This window comes from Miscanthus floridulus, chromosome 9 (genome assembly GCF_019320115.1).
Source record: "Miscanthus floridulus cultivar M001 chromosome 9, ASM1932011v1, whole genome shotgun sequence".
NCBI classification, from domain to species: Eukaryota; Viridiplantae; Streptophyta; class Magnoliopsida; order Poales; family Poaceae; genus Miscanthus; species Miscanthus floridulus.
The window spans coordinates 121650804-121675300 of NC_089588.1; the positions used below are offsets into that span (position 1 = coordinate 121650804).

The 24497-nt window shown below is 47.5% G+C and overlaps 2 protein-coding genes and 1 non-coding gene across 3 annotated transcripts; 2 read left to right on the forward strand and 1 right to left on the reverse strand.

The window, feature by feature from the left end:
* The first annotated feature begins 271 nt into the window (after window positions 1-271).
* Window positions 272-378, forward strand: LOC136484430 (small nucleolar RNA R71). The gene has a single exon (XR_010765951.1). It is a non-coding gene; the product is annotated as a small nucleolar RNA R71 (small nucleolar RNA).
* Window positions 379-2132: 1754 nt separating this feature from the next.
* On the reverse strand, window positions 2133-3944 carry LOC136482814 (xyloglucan O-acetyltransferase 2-like). The gene has a single exon (XM_066480007.1). The coding sequence runs from the start codon at window positions 3754-3756 to the stop codon at window positions 2371-2373; it is 1386 nt and encodes a 461-aa protein (XP_066336104.1). The 5' UTR covers window positions 3757-3944; the 3' UTR covers window positions 2133-2370.
* An 11703-nt stretch (window positions 3945-15647) lies between these two features.
* LOC136480771 (uncharacterized) lies at window positions 15648-16259 on the forward strand. Its single transcript, XM_066478227.1, has one exon. The coding sequence runs from the start codon at window positions 15648-15650 to the stop codon at window positions 16257-16259; it is 612 nt and encodes a 203-aa protein (XP_066334324.1).
* The last annotated feature ends 8238 nt before the right edge of the window (window positions 16260-24497 follow it).

Below are 24497 nucleotides of genomic sequence, written 5' to 3' on the forward strand. Positions count from 1 at the left end.
TCTCATTGGATTGATCTTCAAGTCTTTTCATGAGCAAGTCCATCTTAGCAGACAACATGTCTACTTCTTTGACCGTATGCATACCTCCACCTCTCTTGCGGGGCTGGAGACGTTCTTCCGACCTGCCTTGGTTGGAAACCATCTTCTCTATGAGAGCTGTTGTATTAGTGATTGTAAGTGATAAGAATGCTCCTCCAGCATAGCATCCATATTTTCATGGGTGCTATTGGTCAGCCCGTGGTAGAAGGTTTGCATAAGCAACCAATCCTCCATTCCATGACGAGGACATTCTGAAATATATTCTTGAAAATGTTCCCATGCCTCGGGAATAGCTTCATCACTTTGCTATTGAAAACTTGAAATTCTTCCACGCAAAGCATTAGTTTTACCCACTAGAAAGAATTTTGATAGGAATATGTTGGAGCGCTTTGCCCAGGTGTTGATGTTTTCTTTGTTAGCATAGAACCATTGCTTCGCCTTCCCCAAGAGTGAGAATGGGAAGAGACAAAGTAACACAGCATCTTGAGTGACTCCTTTGATAGTAAATGTGCTACAAATCTTCAGAAAATGTTGAAGATGAGCACTTGCATCTTCGTGTGTCTTTCCACAGAATGGGCTAGCTTGCACCATGTTGATGAGAGTTGGCTTGAGTTCAAATGAGGTGTCTCTAGGGTTGACCGTTGGTCCAGTGCGAATGTTCGCAGTGCTTGGAGCAGAGAATTCATAAAGTGTCTTGTCAGCCATAGCTCCTGAAACTGGTGTTGAGCTACCTCTTGATTGGTTTGATTGAGAAGTTGATGCTTCCTCGGTCTTGCTTTTCCTGATGAGAGATTCTGTATTTTCAATGAAATTTGTCGAAAGGTTGAAACCAGTCATGCAATACCCTATATAAGATATAAACAAAACAAAGACAAGGGTAAGCCTACTAGAGCAGTGGAGAATAGTTTTGATTTCATCAATAAGTATAGTATGATCAATTCTTTAATTGCCTTGTGCCCTCCCCGGCAACGGTGACAGAAATGCTTGTTGGCGTTTGTGAGTGCAAATATAATATTAAGGATTCTGTAAGCGCACAGATTACCATTGTAGCATTTCACCGGGAGTATTTCAGGTATTGTTATTTATATTTTACTACAGATTGGAACGATGGCATTTAAAGAGATTGATAAACTTATACTTGGGATGAATCAAGTAACCATCCACTTACTCTAAACAGGGGTAAACCAAAAGATAGATAGATATATGATAAATATAACATTCAGGGAGAGACTCCAAAAGATAGCAATAGCCAGTCTATGTTAGTTAAAAGTGAGTTAAATTCCTAAGTTATTCTTAATTACAAGTCATAGCATAGCATCATTTTAAATACTTAGCAATAACAAAAGATTATCTCTACTTTCACGCATAAGGGACATCTCTAAAGAGGAACATAGCTAAATATACTTCCTCCGTCATGACCAGGTCCTACTAGTCCTACATACGTTAGATGGATTACAAAGGATCCACAAGACTGTCACCTCCGCGATCAACCACACGTTCTGGCATGTAGGGTGCATCCACAGGCAAAACATTGTATAAGCACCACGCTTACACAAGGTTCGGCTACTCAACCAATTCGAACACTTAATTGAGCGACCATCAACAATGACTAGCCATACCCCTAGTTGCGGCGAGCCTCCGTGGCTAGGCAAGCCCCCATGGTTGTGCAAGCCCCTAGCCATGCCAACCTTAGCTATGTTTCCCTAGCCCCCTGTGGTGCCTCCCAAGACACACCACCCCGGAGCCATGAATTTGCGATAGAGAAAAGAGGGAAGATATAGAAGAGATCAATGGAGCTTAGGGTGGAGAGATAAAGAGGAAGGAGGTGGGAAAAATGGAGCAAACATAGGGGGCTTTTATGTCATCATGCCACATCTGCACACGAGCAAGAGTCTAGACCCATTTTAGGATCTAAATAGGTGATTTATAAGTTTAGGGACTAAGATGGCACAATTGAACAATTTTTAAAGACCTAAATGGCTGACTTGTAAGTTTAGAGACCGAGATAATATATATAGCCGAACAAGTTTAAGGAACTCAAGGAACGATTAGCGAGTGTAGAAACTGGAATTACATAGCTAAATAAGTTTCAGAACTAGAAAATGTAGGATCGGAGATGCTTTTCAAGAATTTACTTACATTTATGGTTAAATTGGCAAACAAAACTTTTCCACATAAAATACATGTTTCACGTACAAACTTGCACTGCTCGTATATATACAGTCAACATCGATTCGTTTCTGATGCAGATCGTGGACGACGATATGAGAACGAACGAAGTGAAGACATGCAAGAGCTAGCAAATACTGGATCGATCGATCGTTGTTTCAGCTAGCGGAGGATGGTCTGGAGCAGTATCTGGTTAAACGTATCCACCGGCCCGGGCATGCACCAGTGCAAGCAGTCGTGCTGCACCGGCCGGCCGCCTGTGTTGCCGGCGGCGAACGGGTTCTTGCGCATGTACGGGCCCGGGTGGCCGTCCGGCCGCAGGTTGGCCAGAGCCGTCACGTCCACCGCCGCGAACCGCATGGTGGACGAGGACGAGCACGATGACGACGCTTCCTCCACCGCCTCCACGACGATCTTCCTCATCTCCATCTCGGTGTACCCCAGCTCCGTGTCGGCCTTCTGCTTGCACGGGGCGCCCTCGTTCCACTGCCCCTCGAAGTGCGACGGCGAGAACGTGGTCATCGCCACCAGCTTCACACCGGCGCCGCTGTGCTGCTGCTCGTGATGCCGGCGGGCGGCCTCGGCGAGCGTCCGTCTGACGGCGTCCCTGAACACGGAGAAGAAGCTGATCTCGGCGACAGCAGTGTGGTTGAACTCCGCCGCGTCGCAGCCGTGGCAGCCGACGACCCTGCCGCCCTCGTGGTAAACGCTGGGGATCCGGAACCAGTGGCCCGCGGACAGCACGGCGGCGTCGATGGCGCCGAGCTGCGACATCCAGCGCTCGTCGAACGCGTCCAGGAACACCTGGTTGTAGCGCACGCCGTCGCGCTCCGCCTTCTCGACGCCCTTGAGCAGGAACGGCGACCAGAAGATGGAGACGGTGGCGTTGTGGTCGCGGAACAGCCAGCGCCGGAACCTGCCGTCGGCGCTGCGGTGCACGAGCTCCGGCGGGGATGCTGACGAGAGCAGGCACACGAGCGACTCCGCCTGGTTGCGGAGCCAGCGCAGGAAGGCGGCCGCGGAGAAGGCCGGGAGGTCGCACGCCCGCGGCTGCCACCGCCAGTAGACGTACCCCGTGTCCGCACGCCCGTTCGCCGTGCAGCTCCGGCCGTCGTCCTTGATGGCGCCGCAGGTCGTGCCGTTGTAGAGCGGCGTCCGGGCGTCCGGCACCCACTCGCCGTCCGAGTAATCGCACGGCAGTGGCGGTGCAGCAGTCGTCGTACTGACGATCAGCAATGTTTCATCGTTGTTGTCTGCTGCGGCTTGTCCTTGGTAAGGAGGTGGAGATATCGTCGATAGCGGCGGCGGCGCCGGTGGCAGCTGCTGTATCCACGGCGGCCTCGCCGCCAGCGATGATGGCTTGGTGGTAGTAGATGATGCCGCAGCAGGCGGAGCTGCTGGGTCGACGAAGAGGTAGAGGAGCGCGACGGCGATGAGCGCGTAGACGGCGTAGGTGACGAACTTCCTCTTGGGAAGCGAGAGCTGATGCTGCTTGTCGTTGTGGTGGAGATGATGCTGGTACGTCTTGAGGACGTTGGTGACCATCATGGTTGCTAGTTGTTCGGATGTGGTGCTGCTGCCTGTTGTTGTTCAGGCCTTCAGGGCTTCTTCGGGCAGAGAGAGGGTAAGGAAAGTAGGAAAACCATGCATGGGCAATTGCATGCGCAGTGCGCGGGGACCAAGAAGAAGAAGAGGAGGGGAAGAGGGCGGTTGGTCGGACAAGATTTTATGCTGACGTGTGGGTTTGCATTGGGTGCAACCGTGCAAGAAGACTTGCAAATTATAAAAGGCATTAATTATTGGGTTTCGCCATCAGCAGACGTGCCAACGACAGTTTATGTTTTGGCAAGAAAAAGTTGTATCGGATCGGAGGTAGGTTATGATTTTGCAGCTACCTACAATTTGTTACGCTACCTGGCCCGCTAGACGTTCCTTTATTAGGATGCAACGATAAAAAGCTAAGTAGCTGTCATATAAGGACCCTGACTGCTGACTGCTGCCGGTACTACTGCTGGTGCCATGTCACCACTGTGTACTACACTCCCTCTGTTCTTTTCTTTTTATAATATGCGACGTTTGTTACCAAGAGCCATCCGCCACGAGGTCATATACAATGTAGATTCGTTTTTTATTTTATAAAAACACTCAAAAGAGTGTTTCAGATCCGATATATCTCAAGGAAAACAAAGGCTAGTACAAATGATGGACAAAGAGACACTAAACGACCTCTAAAATATAAAAGTACATCAAATACCAAATCTACCTGTCGGAGCTTGAAGATCGCACTGCAAAGACAACAAAGAAAAGGGCTACCTACAAATACCCTCGCCAAACATGGCTTTGAAGACCGCAAAATCCACTTGCTGTTGACAACGAGATCTAGTATCCACTGAAAGAACATCGGCCGGAGGAATCCTCTAAGAAACACAGGCTTGCAATCCATCACCATCAAAACAGAGGGTTAAAGATTCCGAACCCTGCAGTAGAACAAACCAAAAGAAAAGGTTGAGATCGCCGCATCGAAAAGCAACCAACTGCTTCCTTTGATAAGCACATCAACTGGCAAGATCTGAAGAAGATCAACAGATCTGACAGACCAAACTCTCACTGGTCCTTCACCGACGCCAGATTGAACGTCGTCGAGGTGGAGAGAGGCCGGAGAGACCTTACTCCAAAGTACCATCATCGTCATCACCTTGTCGATGACACCAGAACCAAACGATTCGTTTTCAGTAGCTAAGTACGTAGCTAGCTAGCTTTGTGTGTAATCTGGGAAATGGTTCCCAAGATCGCTATACACTACTATAGAAAAGATTTTGCGAGGCGGTGCCAAAATATTAACCGAAACGGTCACAAAATCCAACTGTCTTGGAAAATGTTGGACGATTAACGGAGGCGGCTGTTTTAATTAGAATTTTTTTAATTTAAACCCTTTTTCAAAACTAATTTTAAATCTAACACTATCGGTTTTTTTTTTAAAACTAACACTTTTGGCCGCACCTATTGCCCTGGCACGGCCAAATGCCTGTGCCGCGCCATGCATGGCGGCGCGGCAGAGGCCTGACGTGGCGGCGACCAGAAGCGCTGACCGCTGACATGGCAGGGCTCTGCCGCGCCACCGATCTTGGCGCGGCAGTGCCACGCCCTGATCCGTGGCGCGGCAAAGCCGGGTATAACCGTCGCCGCGGCCCTCCATTGCCGCCTCCCTCCCTTCCCTACCATTCCCCGGCCGCCTCCCTCCCTCTTCGTCCTCCTCGGCCTAGTTCAAGGTAATGACGCATATTTTATTTTCGTTTGAATGGTGGATAGGATATTATGAATGGGAGTTAAGATTAGTAGGAAAATTATGTTTGGGAACTATGGTGAAGATATTAGTTTGATTTTATCAATGTTAAGGTTAATTATTTAGTTAGAAGTATGTTTGCCATGTATATTTTTGTTGCTATAATTGTTGTTTAATTTGAACCGTTTTATTAGATGGAAGACATGTTTCGGGAGCAGTTATGGCGAAAACGGGGTCGTCCTAGAGAAATGTACCTCGACGAGTCTAGCAAAGATGCCCCCGTCCCTCCTAAACTCCCTGTCCCTAATTGTGACTGTGGTCATCCGGCCGACATGTTTCAATCGAGACATCCCGACACAGCGGCTCGTTGCTTCTACACGTGCAGTCGTTTTAATGTAAGTAATTGTTTCCACTATCTTTTTCTTCTTCATTTGTATTACTAGATTACTAATATTTTGTTGAATTTTTGTTGTGTAGGACCATGAGAGGTGCTTTTTCTTTCAGTGGATCGATGGTGCAGACAAGTTTGATCCTAGATACCTCCTTTTCGACGATTGCTTTAGAGGGAGAAATCCGCGTGAGCGCTTCAAGCGGTGGGTTCCACCCCCTAACCCGCCACCAATGACGGCTAAGGAGAAGCACCTAGTCGCAGTTAGACGACTCGAGGAACCTCCTCGGTGCGATTGCAGAGATCGAGCTGTGATAAACCCTGAGAATACGTTGGAGTTTGTGTGTCCAAACAAGCATGAAGTAAGTGCAAAGTGTATGTGTTGAAATCTTTAGCTATATGTGTTCATGTACTAATGTCACGTTATTTAGGTGTATTCAATGGCGAAGTGTCGTTTCAAGGAGTGGTTGTATGATCCTAAGAACAAATGGCCCAAAGAACCTCCAAAAGCAAAACAAAAGAAGAAAGAAAGGTTAATTTACAAAGCACCACCAGTCAAGTGCGAATGTGGTGTTAATTCCAACTATGGCCTAGTCCCTTCGGAGCTTGGAATAGGCCATTATTGCGGCCATATGGTTGAGTACGAAGAGGTTCATTATTTTTGTGGTAAACATGAAATCACATTTTATTTCTTTTGCTAAGACATATATGATATAATATTTCTTTTGAACAGAGCACTAGGAAATGCAGGTGGAAACGTTACGATGGTCAAGCTAAGTTCTTGGATGAACTGAAGAAGAGGCAACTAATTGCACGGAAGAGGGGATATGGACCTGACTACGTCAACCTATTCGTTAAACATCACAAAGAAAAGATGCGTGAGTTTGCTAGACAGCACGGTATTTGTAACCCGATCGATGTTGGGCTTAACAAATGGGGATTGGAGAGGCGAATGACGTTAGAGGAGGAGTGGGCAAGGAAGGAGGCAAGGGAGGAGACAAGAGTACAGATGCAGGTCTTGAACGAGCATGTTGCTACATTATGTGCCAGTGAGTGCTTGAACGCCTTTTTTCATTGCCTGATTTCTAAATGTAATATAATCGCGTTGCTAACTGATTGCATTTTATAGATGAAGGGATTGGTTGCAGCAAGGATCATGCCACAGAGGTGGCTCGTGCAAGGTATGAGGAGAAGAAGTTAGATGAGCATGGATCATGAGCTGGTCGCACCATTCAATCACCGATTGTGTTGTCTGATGAGGGGAACGAGGATGAGGACGACACTGGTAGACTGAGTGAGCCAATTGCTCTAGCAGAGGCGGGTATGCAGGCATAGGAGGCTAAGGACGACACTGGCAGACTGAGCGAGCTCATCGCTCTAGCAGAGGCGAGCATGCAGGCAAAGGAGGATGAGGACGACACTGGCAGACTGAGCGAGCTCATCGCTCTAGCAGAGGTGGGCTTACAGGCTGAGGAGGATGACGACGCATTCTTCACTTAGGCCGCAGCGGCCGCAGATGAAGTGGAGGCCGCTTACTACAGGCGGCAGGTAGGTCAGAGCAACGTAGGTGAGCCTAGCCACAGCAACAGGGTTGTGGTTGAGGATTGGTACTCGGACGACGAGTTGCTTACTCAGTATGTTTCTGACTGAGGGTTTTTGATTGCGCCGTCTGTTAGTTCCATGCTTTATTAATGATCAATGTAGCTATGTAGTACAAATTCTATTGTGTTGTCTTATATTCCTTTTGAACTACTGATGTATTGTACCCATGTATCATGTACTCGGATTACCCATGATCGATCTTAAGTGATCACATCTGTTTGTATCATGCGTTCAAAATTTCTAAAACGAACGTAATCATTTGCCGCGCCATAGCCCATGTTCTGGTGCTCCATAGGCATGGTTCTGCCACGCCAGAGCCCACAGCGCGTCAGTGCCGCGCCATAGTACATGGCACGTTAGTGCCACGCCAGATCCCACGGCGCTGCAGTGATGCAGCCAGACAACGGCCAGCTACAATTGAGTTGTTGTCGGTGCTGTACAAAACTACAAGTGCGGTACAAAATGAACATGACGCAAATAAATGGACGACAAGTTGCAATACAACATTTTCATTGTTTATGAGTCTACAAGTTTTCAACGACAATATTCGTTCGACGTAATGAACTAAGTCCCACGACGTAATGAACCTCATCGTCCGGTAGAAGAAGGGGGTCGTCGTACTCCACATCAAGAAGGGGGATTAGCTGGTGCGGCATGGGAGGGGCCATCCTGTTACAAAATGATAAACAAAGGGTTAGAGTATTCAAATTAACAATTTTCAGATTAACATTATGTAGCATTGCAAAATTTGAACTACATGTTATGCAATACGAAAACAATATGAAATCACCTGCTATCTTCTATGCCGGCTGGCCTTGTGGCTAGATTGTTTGCAAACGAAGCAAAGATTCCTGCCACGGGTCTCGTTGAGGTCTCCGCCGCCGTACATGTCTTCGTCGTACCCTCTCATAGCGTCCATGTCCCCCTTCAGTTGCTTCTTCTTCCTCCTACCCTTCCCTACCTTCATTAGATCCGGATGCGGCATGTAGTCATAACCATTATAAGGTGGCCACTGTGTTGGGTCAAGGTATGGCTCGAAGCTCATCTCCCAAATACTAACGGTGTTCGAACGGAGATACAAGGGTGACATATATGGTAGATCCTCATAGTTGTACCCGTGAACCCTACAGGCCATGATCATATGAGAGCAAGGGGCATGCATGATCTGAGGAACGTTGCAACTGCACTCTACCTTTTCAAGATCAACTCGGTAGTTTTGTCCACCATAACGTTCATCGCCCAAGCTTGTGCCACCCTTGCCCCGTACACTAAAGATATGGCGGCGGGTCCACATGGCTCGGCGGTGTGCTGCTTGGCCAATTCCTCGGCCTCCTTCAAATGTTCAGCTCTGGCCTTTCCAAAATGCCCCTGCTCAGCTATATTCCTCTGCGCATGCTCCCACCTCTTCACAAAACATTCGTTGCACTTATGAAAGGAGAACTCAACAATTCCAGATATAGGCAATGATCAAACTCCGGTGAATACACGGTTGAAGGACTCTGAGGAGTTAGTGGTCATGATGCCATACCTGAAACCCCCCTCATCATATGCTAATGCCCACTGAGCCTTCTGTTCCATCTGCGCCTCTAACCAGGCCTTTCCCGCTGCATTTACCATCTTGTCTAGTTCTCTCTTTGTCTCCTTGAACTGGTGCTCTGTACGTACACAACATAGAGCCTTTACCTTGTCACATACCTCCTACTTCCGCTGACGCCACCAGAAATTAGCGGCAAAGTGTCTCATGCACCATCTAAGTACTAGAGGCGGGAATCCATCTATATGCTTAGCTGCAGCATTAAGAAGCCCTGTGTGACGGTCGGAGATCAAACATATAGTGCGAGTTGGGCCAAGCACTTGCACACGTAGAAGCCGCATGAACCATGACCACGATTCATTGTTCTCTCCCTCTGCCAAAGCAAAAGCCACGGGTACTATCTGGTTCTCAGGATCAACAGCAGCATCCATCATCAAGGTGCCCCTATATTTTCCTATCAGGAAAATGCCATCAATAAGTACGACTGGCCGACAAAGCTGGAATGCATGTTCCATTTGCGCGAACGACCAGAACACACGATAGAGGACATGCCTCAATGGGTCCCAAAAAAACATCCCTCTGGTGTCCACAAACCATTTCAAGCTAGGGTTGTAATAATGCATTGCACATAAGATGCGGGGCACCCTATTGAACGCTTCCTCCCAAGTACCCCATCGAATCGCTAGAGCAATTTGCTTAGTATGCCAAGCCTTTCCATACGTCACATCGTACCTAACGAATCTAGATATGGACTGTTGTAAAAAAGACACCGAGATGTCGTTATTGTCATCAACGAGCCCCAATATACGACGGGCAAGGTAACGTGCAGTGAGCTGCTGATGATTTTCCTTCCCCCTATTGTCTAGGCAAGTGTGGGGTTCAACAACTTTAGTTATCCTCCACTTGCCATCACTCTGTCTCCTTCGTGCATTTAACCTCCACAGACAACCGTTTTTGCATATCAAGTGGTATCTCAACTCTTGGTCCGAATGAGTGATGGTGTACGGTCTATGATGGTACACAACATAGTCCTGAAGGAAGAGTTTTGTCTCTGACATTGTGTTGAATATCATCCCCTTCCTAAGGGTTTCTTTCTCATGGTTATACAATGAATTCCTAAACAGCTAGAGACCGATATCACAAACTGCCATATCCATCATGCTGACATCCCTATAGTTCGGAACGCCCCTGAAAGGTACGTTCTTGGACCTTAGTTGCTCAAGCTCGGTCACTGTGTAGGTGGTGGTGGAACATACTACTGCGCTTCGCTAATTCTGGCCCATGAATCATTGGGGGTATCATCTGAAGCCAAATCTATGACTAGTCTACCCTGAGTGTGGACACCATGCAAAACCTCAGTTGGTACTGGTAATGGCATAGTATAAACCATTACTGGCATAGTATGAGTCAGAGTTGGCATAGCATCTGTACCTACTTGGTCATCATCAGAATCATCTGAATCACTGCTAACTACATCACCGATCCTGTCCTCCTCCTCCTGCTCCTCCTCTTCCCGTTCGAACTCATTCACATCGAAGTCATTGCTTATACAGCCTACTGCAGTTGAATGAAACTGCTCCTACGTCAACTGACCGTCTAAATCCATGTTTTCCTAAGTTGCTTCCCCTTCGACCCCTAATTCTTGTTCATTGCCTCCAAAACCATCAATGGATGGGCCGTCCTGAACACCATGCATCATGTACCCATTCTCCACCACCACCTCAGCCATGGGCACATTGGAACCTTAGAGAACCCTAGTGTAGCAGGACCAGTGAGCAGGGTCACATAAGGGCATGAGGACATAGTGTGCCCTAGTCTTCTCAGTATCAAACCTCCCATTCAATGTGAAATCACCACCAAACTTTATATTCAAACGGACACAAAGGTCGTTGAAGCTAGGAGGTTCATCAAACCATTCCAATTCTTCTTACATATCCTCAAACATACCATCTTCTCTCCTAACACTTCCTCCGTACAAAACTCTAACACAACAATCCATCTGCAAAACCATTTCAAGAAAGTTCATTAAGTCGTTGAAATCATCGTATGTAATGTCCATACTAACATTAATACATTTTCTAACTATAACTATACTAACTAATCAAATATTTACATCTATACAAGGCTAACTTATTATACTACGTATACTAACTAAACTAACTGACTTTACTAACTATACTAACTATACTTTAATAATTTTACTAACTTTATTAATTGTGTTAACTATATTAGTGGAGTACCTCGCTGCAGCGCGCAAGACCGGGCCAGGAGGCATGGGCGCAGGCCTAGGCGGGCAGCTGCTGTGCGTGACCGGAGGCTCTGGCAGGAGGGGGAGGTGCGCCAGCGTGCGGGCACGGCGGTCACACCGGGCGACCGGTGGCCTGGCTGGCACGGGCGGGCGGACGCGGCTGGCTTGCTGGCGCGGGCGGGCTGGCTGGCGTGGGTGGACGTGGCCACGGCGGACGGCGTGCATGGCGGTAGGCAGGCATGGGCGAAGGCGGGCGCAGTGCCCAGGCAGCCTTGCTACGTAGCTCGCGGAACAGCTACTGCTCGGGCATTCGATCCACAGCGGAGGTTATACCCAACTCTGCTGCGCCACGGATCAGGGCGCGGCACTGCCGCGCCAAGATTGGTGGCGCGACAGAGTCTTGCCATGTCAGCGGTCAGCGCTTCTGGTCACCGCCACATCAGCCCTCTACCGCGTCGCCATGCATGGCGCGGCACAGGCATTTGGCCGCGCCAGGGCAATAGGCGCGGCCAAAAGTGTTAGTTTAAAAAAACCGACAGTGTAAGATTTAAAATTAGTTTTGAAAAAAGGTTAAAATTAAAAAAAAATTCTTTTAATTACTAAGGCACCAAAAACTGACTGACTTGCAAAATCGATTAACGGAGGCCGTCGGTTTATTTACGGAGGCGGTTAGAAAATGCCCGCCTCCTTAAATTGATTTGTGGAGGCGGGCCTCCTGAAAATGCCTCCATTTTCAGAGGTAGAACTCCTAGAAGGCCCGCTTGGGAAAAAGGCCGGGGCCCAAGAGACCCAGACGAGGCCCAATAGTCGTGCTCCAGTATAAATACGTGAACTCAGGGTTTTGGGTTTCATTCACTCGTCCCTCTCTCTCTCACTGGCTCCTCTACCTTTGAATACGAAGGTGGCGCCCCTCCTCCCTCTCCTCGGCGATGGCCCTCCTCCCTCCCTTTGTCCCTCGGCATGTAGGGCACGGCGCCTCACCCCACAGTGGCAGCCTATTGGGTTCATAGACCCGAGGTCCCCAATGGACCCGCTTTTCCGCAACACTTGGCCCAGCAACAACACACGCCTGGGCTGGCCTAGATACACGACAATAGGCCGAGACCACGATCCGGCCACCGACCGGCGCCTCTGGCTAGGAGGCCTGGTCAGCACCTCGACCAGAAGGCCTAGCCAGGGCGGGACTGTAGTCCGACTCCGGCTGAGTTCCCCCGACCAAGGATATGCTGGACCAACGCACACGGCTCTTTCCCAACCAATACGGTCGGGGCCGACCGGGAACGGCCGACCGGGGACACCCGCTCGGTGTGGGCCCGAGGAGCAGGTAGAGCAAATAAGGGAAACACACCCATATCAACCACAATGCCGAGGACCGTACCTCGCCATGCCCTGCGCACGTGCTGGACGGTGCCATCGGGCCATGTCAGGCAAACACTATGCTACCTGCCCATCACAACAGTGTATGAATAGGGATGGAGGGCGATGGCCATCCCATACCCGGCAACGTGGGCAACGACAAGACTAGGCAGTGCTCGTACTCTCTCTCTCTCTCTCTTTGACTTGTAAGGCCGTCCCCTTAAACTATAAAAGGGGATACACTCTCTCTTTCTCCGGAGGCTAGAAAACATAGACGCACACACGTTCAGGTCCCCGTCGCTCTTCCCTACTCAGACCAGAGTCCGACCGGACCTCAAACACCCCCTTCTCATTCATCATTCGTTTGTACCCCTACTACAAACTTCAAGCACCTAGGCTCAGGAATATAGTGACCGACCGACCGAAAACTGGACATAGGGCCCATTGTCCGAACTAGTATAAATCATGTGTCATTATATGCTAGGCCACATCCGATCTAACGTACGGCAAAACTACAAATATTTACTTGTCGGCCACATTTCGCACCGACAGTTAGCGTCGTCCGTGGGGAAGACGCCAAGCGTTTGCGTTCTTGGTTATCGGATGGCCCACCTTTCCACCATCTTTGGCATGGCGAGCTCAAGCGATACAATTCACTTTGGCTCGCTGGAGTTTCCCACGCCCCTGCTCAGTGGGATGTGGATTCCTCTCATCTTTGCACCGTTCTAGACCTTCCGCTTTGGGAGTCTAGACTTCGTCGCTGACTAGCTCGGCGTACTCCGCCTCCATGATGAGGCACTTGCCCTGGCGTCCCTGGGAGGAGGAGCGACCTCCATGGGCCCCGGTCCGCTCGAACCCCATGGTGGGTGACGTGGATATTGTTCAGTACTCACTATTTAACACTTTTCGCCAGCTCTATGGAGGGACCCTGTTATCTCCGCCGTGATCACCATGCAGTCGATTTCCCTATGGCCTCGCGTCCCCCCGCAGATGCGTATGCATGGGGGCTTTGGAGGGCCATGATGCCACCCCCTCTCACATCCAAGTTTGTGGGAATGGTGGGCTACGCCCCTGCCTCCTTCCACGACCTCGTCGATGAAGAGGTCAAAAGCGACGGCTCCAGCATCGGCGACGTTATGGCACTTGGCCATCCTCTGTCCTGGGAGTGCACCATGGTGGATGCCCGGGGATAGCCACCAGAGGTGATGGAGTCTCAGCAGACTCACCCCCTAGATCCTCGTGCGTAGGCCCTGGCACGTGCATAGCAGCACGGCGATGAGTTGGTACAGCGACGGCAGAGCCGGTAGCTGTCCGCGCTGGTGCACTCGGCGCAATGCTCTGAGCCACCCATGTGCAACCCGATGAGCGGCGCTCGAGCCTGCGCCCGCCAGGTCCAGTGTAACATCCTAGCTGGAGGGGACAATCCCCCTTAGTTTGCTCTAGATGGCTAGAACATCGCTACCGTGGTGATACTTCTGCACTGCCTCCCCGAGCCTACCGACCCCCACGAGCAGGCGATCCACTAGAACCTCTAGGCGTTGGTGGAGACCGCCGTCATTCAGCAGGTAGAAAGCTCTGCGACAAGGTAGCGGCACATGGCCTCTTGCCCAATCGGGGCACTAGGGCTGCACCAGTCGAATCGCTCCGTCCACTCACCACAGCAGTCGCTGGGAGTGGGGCAGGGTGCCGTGGTTGCGCCACAACCCGACCCAATGCCTGCTCTACGATGACCGTATGTGCGCGAGCGGCTTGGGTCAAACCATGACACTCGCAGCGTCATCAACACTTGGCGCCACACCCAGCACGACAATGACATCCATCAAATGGCAGTGAGTGCGGGTGGCGTAGGCCCTAGCCGGCCCACCGAGGAGTACAAAAAGACCCACCCTAGGCGTGGCGGCCGATGGAGTGACCGGTATAGCAACCGGAGCCCTAGCCCGGACGGCCTAGGGCCACAGGCCTTTGGTCACCATATCTAGAAAGTGTCGTTCCCACCAACATCGCCAAGTACACTAGGGAGACAAACCCCATTATATGGCTCGAAGACTTTTGGCTCGCCTGCCGAGCCGGCGGAGCGGATGATGACTACTTCATCATCCAGTACCTCCCCATCTATGTAGGGGAGTTTGTTCAGGCATGGCTCCAATTTCTTCCACCCAGCAGCATCCACGACTAAGTGGACCTCAAGAGGGTCTTCATAGGGAACTTCTAGGGGACATACGTCCATCCTGGGTATTCCTAGGACCTCAAGAGTTACAAGCAGGAGCCCAACGAGTCCCTATAAGATTACATCTGTAGGTTCTTGAGGTAGTGCAACCCCTTTCTTGAAGTTGTCGACGCAAATGTCATCAGCGCGTTCCTCTCCGGGACAACCTGCAAGTGTCATGTCCACAAGCTTGGCTATGTGAAGCCCTGTACCACCCACAACCTGCTCGACCTCGCCATGAACCATGCCTCCAGTGAGGAGGTGGTCGGGGTGGTCTTCAGCGATGGTTGAGACAAGGGCAAGGCCAAGCGTGAGGTCCAAGATGAGGGGCCCTCCACACAAGAGGGCAAGAAGAACAAGACGAATCAGCGCCAACTGGCCAACCCAGCCCTGGTCACCGTGACCGAGCGCCTAGGCAAGCAGCCCTAGCAGGGCTAGCCCAACCACATCGACAAGCTCATGGAGAGCCCATGCACCAACCACGCCTACCCCGTCAAGCACCTCTACAAGGACTGCGAGCTCCTCAAGCGCTTCCTACGGCAAGCTACCAAGCCCAAGGAGGGGAAAGGCAAGGAGGACGTGGCCAAGAAGGGAGGCATGGCGGGCAAGGATGGAGACGGCTTCCCTAACCCCGAGGAATGCCTCATGATCTTTGGGGGGCCCATCGTCGACCACTCCAAGTGCCAGCACAAGGTACGCTACCGAGAGGCATGTGCCACCGAGTTGGCCATCCCCTCTTTCCTTCACTGGTCGGACTCCCTGATCACATTTGATCGGAGAGACCATCCTCCCCACATCGCCTGATCGGGTCGCTACCTGCTCATGGTCGACCCCATCGTCTGTAAGAAGTGCCTCACCAAGGTGCTAATGGATAGGGGCAGCAACCTCAACATTTTGTACGTTGACACCCTCGACGCCATGCGTATCCCCCAGTCGGAGCTCCGCCCTGTGAACTCTCCCTTCCACGGTGTTATCCCGGGGGTGCAGGCATACCCACTCGGGCAGATCGACTTGCCTGTCACATTTGGTGACTGTGCCAACTTCTGCATGGAGGTCCTAACATTTGAGGTGGTGGACTTTCTGAGGTCCTACCACGCTATCCTAGGGTGGCCATGCTATGCCAAGTTCATGGTGATTCCCAACTACACCTACCTCGAGCTAAATATGCTAGGACCAAACTGTGTCATCACCATGGGTAGCACCTTCTCGCATGCCTACATGTACGACCGTGAGCACTACGAGCTCACCACTGCCATCGTCAATTCCACTGAGTTACCAAAGCTCAGGAATGTGGTGGCTCTAGTGGTCCCCGACTGCAATGAGCCAACCTCCACGAGCGCCTTTCGTCCAATTGAGGAGACCAAGGTGGTGGAGGTCGACCCCAGTGACCCAACCAAGACAGTGTGGATCAGGATCAAGCTTTGGCCCAAATAGGAAAGCGAGCTCATTGACTTCCTACACGTGAATCAGGATGTCTTCGCATGGAATCCTTCTAACATGCTGGGCATACCGAGGGAGGTCGCCGAGCATGCACTACGCATGCCCCGGTTGGCGCTCACTAAAGGTCCAGTGATCGGTGTACTTCATCAGCGAGGTACTCACCCGATGCCGTGCTGATGGCAACCCAGAAGCTCCTGCACTACATCACCAACCACGAGGTCATGGTCATCACTTCATACCAGTTGGGGGAGATCGCCTGCAACCACGATGCCATGGGCCGAATCTCTAAGTGGGCACTCCAACTTATGGGCCACGACATCAGGTATGTCCCCCATACTACGATTAATTCTTAGGCCCTTGATGACTTCATCGCCGAACGGACAGAAGTCCAGATCCTGACCCTGGATGTCACCCATGAGTACTAGACGATGTACTTCGATGGGTCAGTCCTGGCACCTGGCTCGAGGGCTGGAGTGGTCCTGATTTCCCTAGATGGGAGCAGGATCCGCTACGCAATCTATCTCAATTTTTAGGCCTCTAACAACGTTGTGGAGTACGAGGCCCTTATCAATGGGCTACGCATCGCCATCGAGCTCGGCGCGATGTGGCTCTATGTCCATGACGACTCAGAGCTGGTAGTCAACCAAGTCATGATGGAGTCTATCAGTGCAAAAATGTGGCGATGCGACTGACATACTGCAAGCCAGAACAATCTGGGCGGAATCAACCCGAAGATCTGCTTAGCTTCAACACAGGACCAGACGATCCTGAAAATCCCGAAGGCGTGCTAGTCAATTTGACTTGCAATTGACAAGGAGAGAATACTTCATCAATAATTTAGGGTAAAACATGCCGGTTTTGCCCAAACAGTTCCAAGTATGCTGCTTCGGGAGCAGCCAAATAGGGGAATCGACTAAATAGCCGATACGAGAAGAAATCGACTGTTTCGGGACTGTTATGCTCGTGGGTCATGATTGATTTATAATAACAAGTACAAAACACCCAGATATAAGTAATATAAACAAACATCATCAGCTAGATGGATATAACCAGTGTAAAGCATTAAGCCGATATGTTTAATGAGAAGGGATATAACATGCGAACAAATCGACTATCGGGTATAAATGGATCTACAAACGCTCTGAATCCAATCTGTTACTATCAACAGTGAGGTTCGACCGGATCGATACAACTATGGTAATGATAACAATCTAAAGCCAAAGAATCCATAAAACCATCTATATATTTACATGCTCATGAAAGCGCGCCATATATGTGAAAGCACAGGCAAATCGGCTAAAATAGCCGATGCATGCATAGCAAACAAACAGAATACATGTCTCGACCATGAACAAAACCACTAATCGATAATCTCTAACCCAAAGTCTTACTAGTGAGGTTCGACCGGATCGATGCAGCTATGGTAGTGTCATTAGATTGGATCTCATTAACTAGTGAGTTTACTCATGATTTAAACATGTCTTTGAATGCACACTATGTTTGATTGGAATAGAGATAAAATAGCCGATCCAGAAGAATCAAGTCATCAATCATAAGATTCAAAGCATGACCAGACTAGAAGACGACCAATTGTGATGATATGATGCTGACTTATCTCTATCTCAATTAGGTGATTTGTTATAATTAATGAAACATTAATTATAACAAGATCGATAACTGGTGAATCAGCCAAAAACAGTAATGAAAATCTTACTAATCTTAGCAGATTTGATAACTGGTGATATTGTATTAAACAACAAGTTGTTTAACACAAGATCGATAACTTTGATCTATATTATGATTCGTAAGAGATCAATCAGTTGATGCAGTCTTACAAATAATGATATAGATCGATAACTAACTTATATTATACTCATAAAAGATCAATCGGCTGATGTAGCTTTACAAGTATGATATAAGTCGTGACGGTACTCATAGACAAGCCGGAGGTCGATCGGTCGATGCAGCCCTGCTTGTTGAAGAACTCATCGAGATCTACAGTACTCCTACTCCTAAGGGTTGGTGTGAAGCCGGAAAAGTAATTGTATTGATTGATTGTGAGTTTTCTCTTATAATAACCGGGGTCCAATATTTATACCTAGAACCTAAACATGAATCCTACTCAAATACGACTCGTTACAATTCTTGGAACAAAAGAAAACATTCCTAAAATAACTTGGACCCTAATCTTTTCCTTTTTGTAGAGTCCAACATATTTTTCTCTGACACCATCCGTACGTAGTCCATCGACGTTATCTGCTGACGTCAACTATAAAATAGCCGATTCTGACACTGCCTCAAAACTAGCCGATATCAATTCACATCTGATTGATTCCTTGATGATACAATCTTAGAAGCTTCGAGTTCCCGCTTTCTTCTTTTCAAATTTTGGTGTAAACACATGCCCCCAATTTTGGGAGAAAAATGATTTTATTCCAAAATTTCTATTTACCTGCTCACCGTGTCATAACTGTTTATTCTAAAATATACGCGCGACTCCTGATTTCTCAGCCTAAATTTTATATAATACCCCAATAGTATTATTTCCAACTCACTCGGCCTATTCACTTTCCCATTCTTTCTCGAGCAAGCCTCAACAACCAAAGCTGCCATCACCAAGGCCTTAACCCTAGCAAATCCTCTGCTCTATCAAGCTGTTATTCAAGTAACCTTCCTCAGATTCAGATCCATTTTGGCTGTGATGGTGACCAGTGACTTCATCCCTGAGGTATGCTTTCAAGTTCTCGTCTTCCAAGTATTAGCTGTTACCCTGTATTTCCTTTCTCAAATTTATTCTATCTGGTTCCTAGGAAATGAGGAACGAAATTCTAATTCCATCGGCTGTTGTTCTCAATGTCTATTATCTTGGGCCTATGGGCCGTGGTAAAATGACTACTAGTTCTTTTCTTCTAGAAAATCTTCCAACTTACGAATTCTACAATCTTTGTTTTGTAGCTCGTCAATTCGGTCTTGGTCAGCTACCTCCTCAACTATTCTTCAAGAGTACACTGAAGCCAAGAGAAGGTATTGTAACACCCTAGGTGTTAAGCATTTAGCCTTGGCATTGCATGAGCATCTCAAATATTATCTATATGATTGCTTATATTGCATGTGTTGTCACTAAATGCCTCACATATGCTAGGGTTTACATGTAACCAATGTATAAAATGTTTGTGGAACCCTAGGAGTACCTTAAACATGTTTAGAATGTCATATGGAACAACTTTGGTATTCATGACTTGGACCAATTTGGCCTCTAAGTCAAGGTTATAGTGTAACTTACCATTTTCAAGTTGTATGTTTGACCTAAGTTGAATATAGCATAGACTATTTGCATGGCAGTGCACCCTTAAGCAAGGTTGTAGTACTTGACTAGAGTAACAACTTTTATTTTTGGGTCATGAGCTAATTCAGTGCCTAACATGGTCAAATAGGGCTCACAAGAATCAACAAAACACTGTTTTTCAACATTGAAATTTCGCTAAGTGTAAAACTGATTTACAGATTCATGTGCTATACTTTGACACGTTGCAATTTGCAAACCAGCTCAAATTAGACCAAGCTCATTTTAGCAAAGTTGGAGCTTACTTGTAGATCTACAACTTTTATTAATCAAGTTTTTGCTAACTCGTTGTGGTTTAGGAGTTAGGAGGGTGTGATTTGGCGCTGTTAGACTGACTGACGGTGGCCTGATGGCCATCTCAGCCTGGTCATTCTGGCCGACTGAGCATAGAGCATGGCCATCGCATGGCTGCCGTAGGCCTGCATCGGTCCCCCATCGTGGCAGGGTGGCGCGTGATAACGAAGATGCCGCGCTACTCATTTCCCTCTCTCAATCGCACTCTCTCCCTCTCTGCTGCTCCCTCTTGCGCACCGTGCCACCGCACTGCTCCACCACCGCCTAGTTCCCTCACCACTGCACCATTGCCGCCTCTAGCTAACCATCAGCTTCGCCGTCTTCCTCTCTACCTCCTCGACACAGTTGTAGGGCCAGACAAGCCATAGTGAGGGCGAATTCGCCGTTCTTATCCTCACCAGAATCACGATCTCCATGGCCGCCTTCACGGTGAGCTCACCGTTGCTCTAATCGCTTTCTCCTTCTCCTTTATTCTTCATGTTAGTGCTAGATACGGGTGTAGCCTAGCCTTAGGTGGGACCCTATGATGAACCGTAGCTTCGCCTGAGTTAAACACGACGACCAGCGCCGCCGCGCTCTTACCGCCGCACCACCGCGCATGCGACCCCGTCGGCGCTTCCCACCTAACCTAGGTAGCCTCGGTAGGTCCATGTGGTCACCACAGAGCCCTTGCGCTTCTCGCAGGGCCTTGTCGTGGCTAGTAACGGCTGGCACACCTCCGCGCAGCGCCGCCGTGCTGCCATGGCCAGTGATGAGCCCTCTCCGGTGCGTCCATGCTTCCACCTCCTATACCTATCGATGCGGGAGAGTGAGAGGAACACGATGGTGGGGTCGATTTCACCGGAAAGCTCACTGTCGGTGAGCTAGCGCTGGTCAAACCCGCCCCCTGTCTCCGTTCGGCTGACAGGTGGACCCGTTCACCCCGGGGTCCCACGCATCAGCGTCTGGAGTTAGGGTTTTGTTTATTTCTTTTCCTGAATTTTGTGCTAACTTTGGAAAATTATATCTAGAGCTAGGATTGTCCAATTTTGTTAACCAAATTTTGTTGGATTCCTCATGAAGTGTTGTATTTTATAAAAATATAAAATGCACTGTTTCTAGTTTTTTTCAAGGTGAATAAAATATAGCTAGATAAGTGCTTTTTGAATGTTTGCAATGTTGTAAAATGTATAACTTGAGCTAGGAAAGCGGTAAAATTGTGATTCCAATTTTGCTGATCTTGTGTTGACATGCTCTAGCTTGGGAAAATACTAAACTTGTAGTAAACTTGATTGGAGTAGGGTATTTCTATTTATCTATTAATAAATGGTGTTTTTTGAGGAAATTCATAGGGATAAAAATAAGTAGCATACTGTGATGCAAATTTTTGTATAGTATTATGGCACTAGGATGAAGCTAAGAAAAATATAAAATATGTTGTTTGACACTTTTCTATAGGGTTAACTATTTTCACTAAAATAAACCTTGCTAGCTTGTCATTTTTATAGAGGATGTTGTACATGTTCAAATGGTATAAATTTTTTACATTAGCCTATTGGGAGCACTTGGAAGATACTGTAATTTTCTGAGAATTTATTGTGTATATTTGGTATATGTTTGTTATTTCACCTAATTATCTAATTAAATTAATAAAGGTATTTAAATAAATAAATTGGGCTTGACCATTATGTTCTCTTGAGTGTATTTGAGATTCCTGAACTGTTGGTATATTTTGTGATGTCCAATTTTGAGTGCTTATATGCAGTGAAAATATTATTGCTCTATAATTCATTTATAGGTGCTTTTGGACAGATTCTGTGGTTGAGTATTTTGCATAGTCAAAATTAAGTTTACTGTAAAAATAGTTAATAACAAAGTTGTAGGGAACTTCTTCATATATCTTGTGTCAAAATTTCAGGGCAATAGGACAAATGGTTTAGGAGTTATAGCTGTTTAAAGTTGGTCTCCCGAAATGCTTGTTTTCTGGAATTTCTGGACAGAGCTGGAAAGATTGCCTGTTTTGGTTAGGATAGAGTTTGAATTATCTTTTGGTGATTAAATAAGAGTTTTAGGAAATTTTCTAAGATTTCTAGAAAGTCCAAGATCATAGTATTTGGATTGGTAGAACTACAATTATTATTTAAACTTGTAACTGCTATGTGTAGCTCAGAAATTGTCTTGTGAAGAATATTGGAAGTGGATAGAGAAGAGTTATGCACCTACTCATTAATCAAGGAGTTAGCATTGTCATCATTGTGTAACTTAACATCATTTTTGCAGCATGTACATTCCCAAGTCGCATCATCCATGATCCTTCTTATGCATTCATGGAACTTACTTATGCAAATGCATACAATAGGTGCAGCCGAGGAGATCACGTTGGTGGAACTCGACGCCGATCCACAGAGGAGGGCCAAGAGGTGCAGCACCAGGAGATTCCAGGAGAAGGAGAGCCTGAACCTGATCATCTTCTTGAGTGCCCGGATCATCAACCTGCCACTTTCATGAAAGGCAAGCTCCGGAGCATTATAAGTCTCCCTATTTTATTAATGTCACATAAGTTACTCGTATTGCTACATTACGTGATAGGAGTTGTTTGGGAGCTCTTGCTGCATATTACCTTTCCTTGTCTAGAAATATCTACCCTGAATCCTATTTAAGTCTAGGAACACTCCTTATGCTTAGCTATGCTTAGACCGGTAGAAGTCGGGTGATTTTCTGTCACCTATGAGCCATAGGCGATAACTTGATCACGGTTGGCTATATTGTGCTATCATGGAACATAACCTGGTGTGGTTGATTAATTGGAGACCGAGCGGAGTCTTATGTTGGTGGTAATCATAGTGATTCCGTCTGTGTCAATTAAGGACCGGTCGTTGGAGGTTATCTAGTCATGTTGAACGCATGCCTCTCACATAGTTGGCCGGATAAGTCATTCCGACCGCGGAGCCGAGTAGCTCAACTCAGGCCGGGGACATGAGCAGTTAAAGCGTGCACCCTGGAGGTAGTAAGGATGTGCGGAGAGCCAATGGTGTGAGGCCAAGGGTGGATTCAAGTCCCGATCTTCCTGGTAGATTGGTAGTATCTTTGAGGGTGTGGCGCTGGTCTTACCCGCGATTGGACTTGAGTTGTACCAAAGGTGACCTGATGCGACCCGGACAAGGGGAGTATGGGTGTGTGTTAGGAATAATTCCCCAGCTGGGTAGGAATCGATTTGAATCGTCGTCTCTTCCAGATAGTGAGAACATGACAGGAGTACGATTCATCGTAGTAATTGATGGAAGTGATGGTTATGAGATTATGAAAGAACTCAACTGGATATGATTATTATTGTGTTGACTTAATGGTACCAACATGTTTGGCATAGGATAGTTGTTAATCTAGTATGAGATATGATTAATAACTGGTGATTCATAGTTTAACAGATATTGGACAACTAATGCTTTTTATGCAAATAATGTCTACCAGCTCTACTTATAAAGCCTTGCATACTCCTTGGTGTCTTAGTATTTTAGCTAATGATGGGTAAGTCTAGCTGAGTACCTTCTTGTGCTCAGGGTTTTATTCCCATTGTTGCAGATAATGTTATGTACCACGGCTATTGCAAGAACTACTTTGCTCCAGCAGTGGATGAGGAATAGGACCATGGACATGGTCATTCTGTATATCATCTCACCCTTGTACTTTTGTTGGAGATGACTATGAAAACTGGCTATGTATTTGAACAAATGTTGATGTCATTCTGAACTATGTTGCTTCCGCTACTTTTAAACTTGGTTTGTAATAACTATGTGAACTCCGATGTATGAGAACTATTTGTGAACTCCAACAGGTTATGTTGAATCATGTACGATCTTGGTTTATATGTTGGTTTGTTTGAGATCCTTCATGATTTCATCGGACTACCGGGTTTATATGGGCTCAAGTATGACGGTTTGATCACTTTGGTGATTGCTATTGTACTTGTGCTCTTATAAATTGGATGGTTCTGTTATAGGTACCAGTGAAGTAATGGAAGCCTCCAGAGTCTTTCAACTAGGATCAGATCTTTCTTCTTTTTGCTTGCATGACTGGACAAGAGTCACCTTCTCTTCCAACTTGTTTGACTCCTGGTGGCAAGAATGACACTCCCATCTCTTTTGTGGGTTAGTCCATCCTAACTGCATAGCTCTGGATGAAGATTTCACTTCTGACTGTGAGGTATCTTACCATTCCTTTTTAGAAAAATTACTCAATAAATTCCCCAACCAACTGTTCTAACAAACTTTTTTAGGACATCGAATTCGATCCCCCAAGCATGGACAGGAAGGGGCATCCCATAGAATACTATCCACCATGTCCAGCCTCAAGAATGGGATCCACAGCACCCATCTTAAAGAAGCTGATGAAGACCCTAGCTGCTCCAGCAATACCTACATACTAGTCCTCCAAACGTAAGGCATCTAGAGGTGTGACTCAAAAAACTACAATTGGGAAAAGATTTCGCAGAACAAAACCATCAGCTGCTCAGGTAAATCAACTAATCTCCCTTCTCATATTAATATTTAATTTCTGATCCAATTCCCTTCTGTAGCCATCAAGTATTGCATCCTAGTTTATTTTGGGTGCTAAACTAC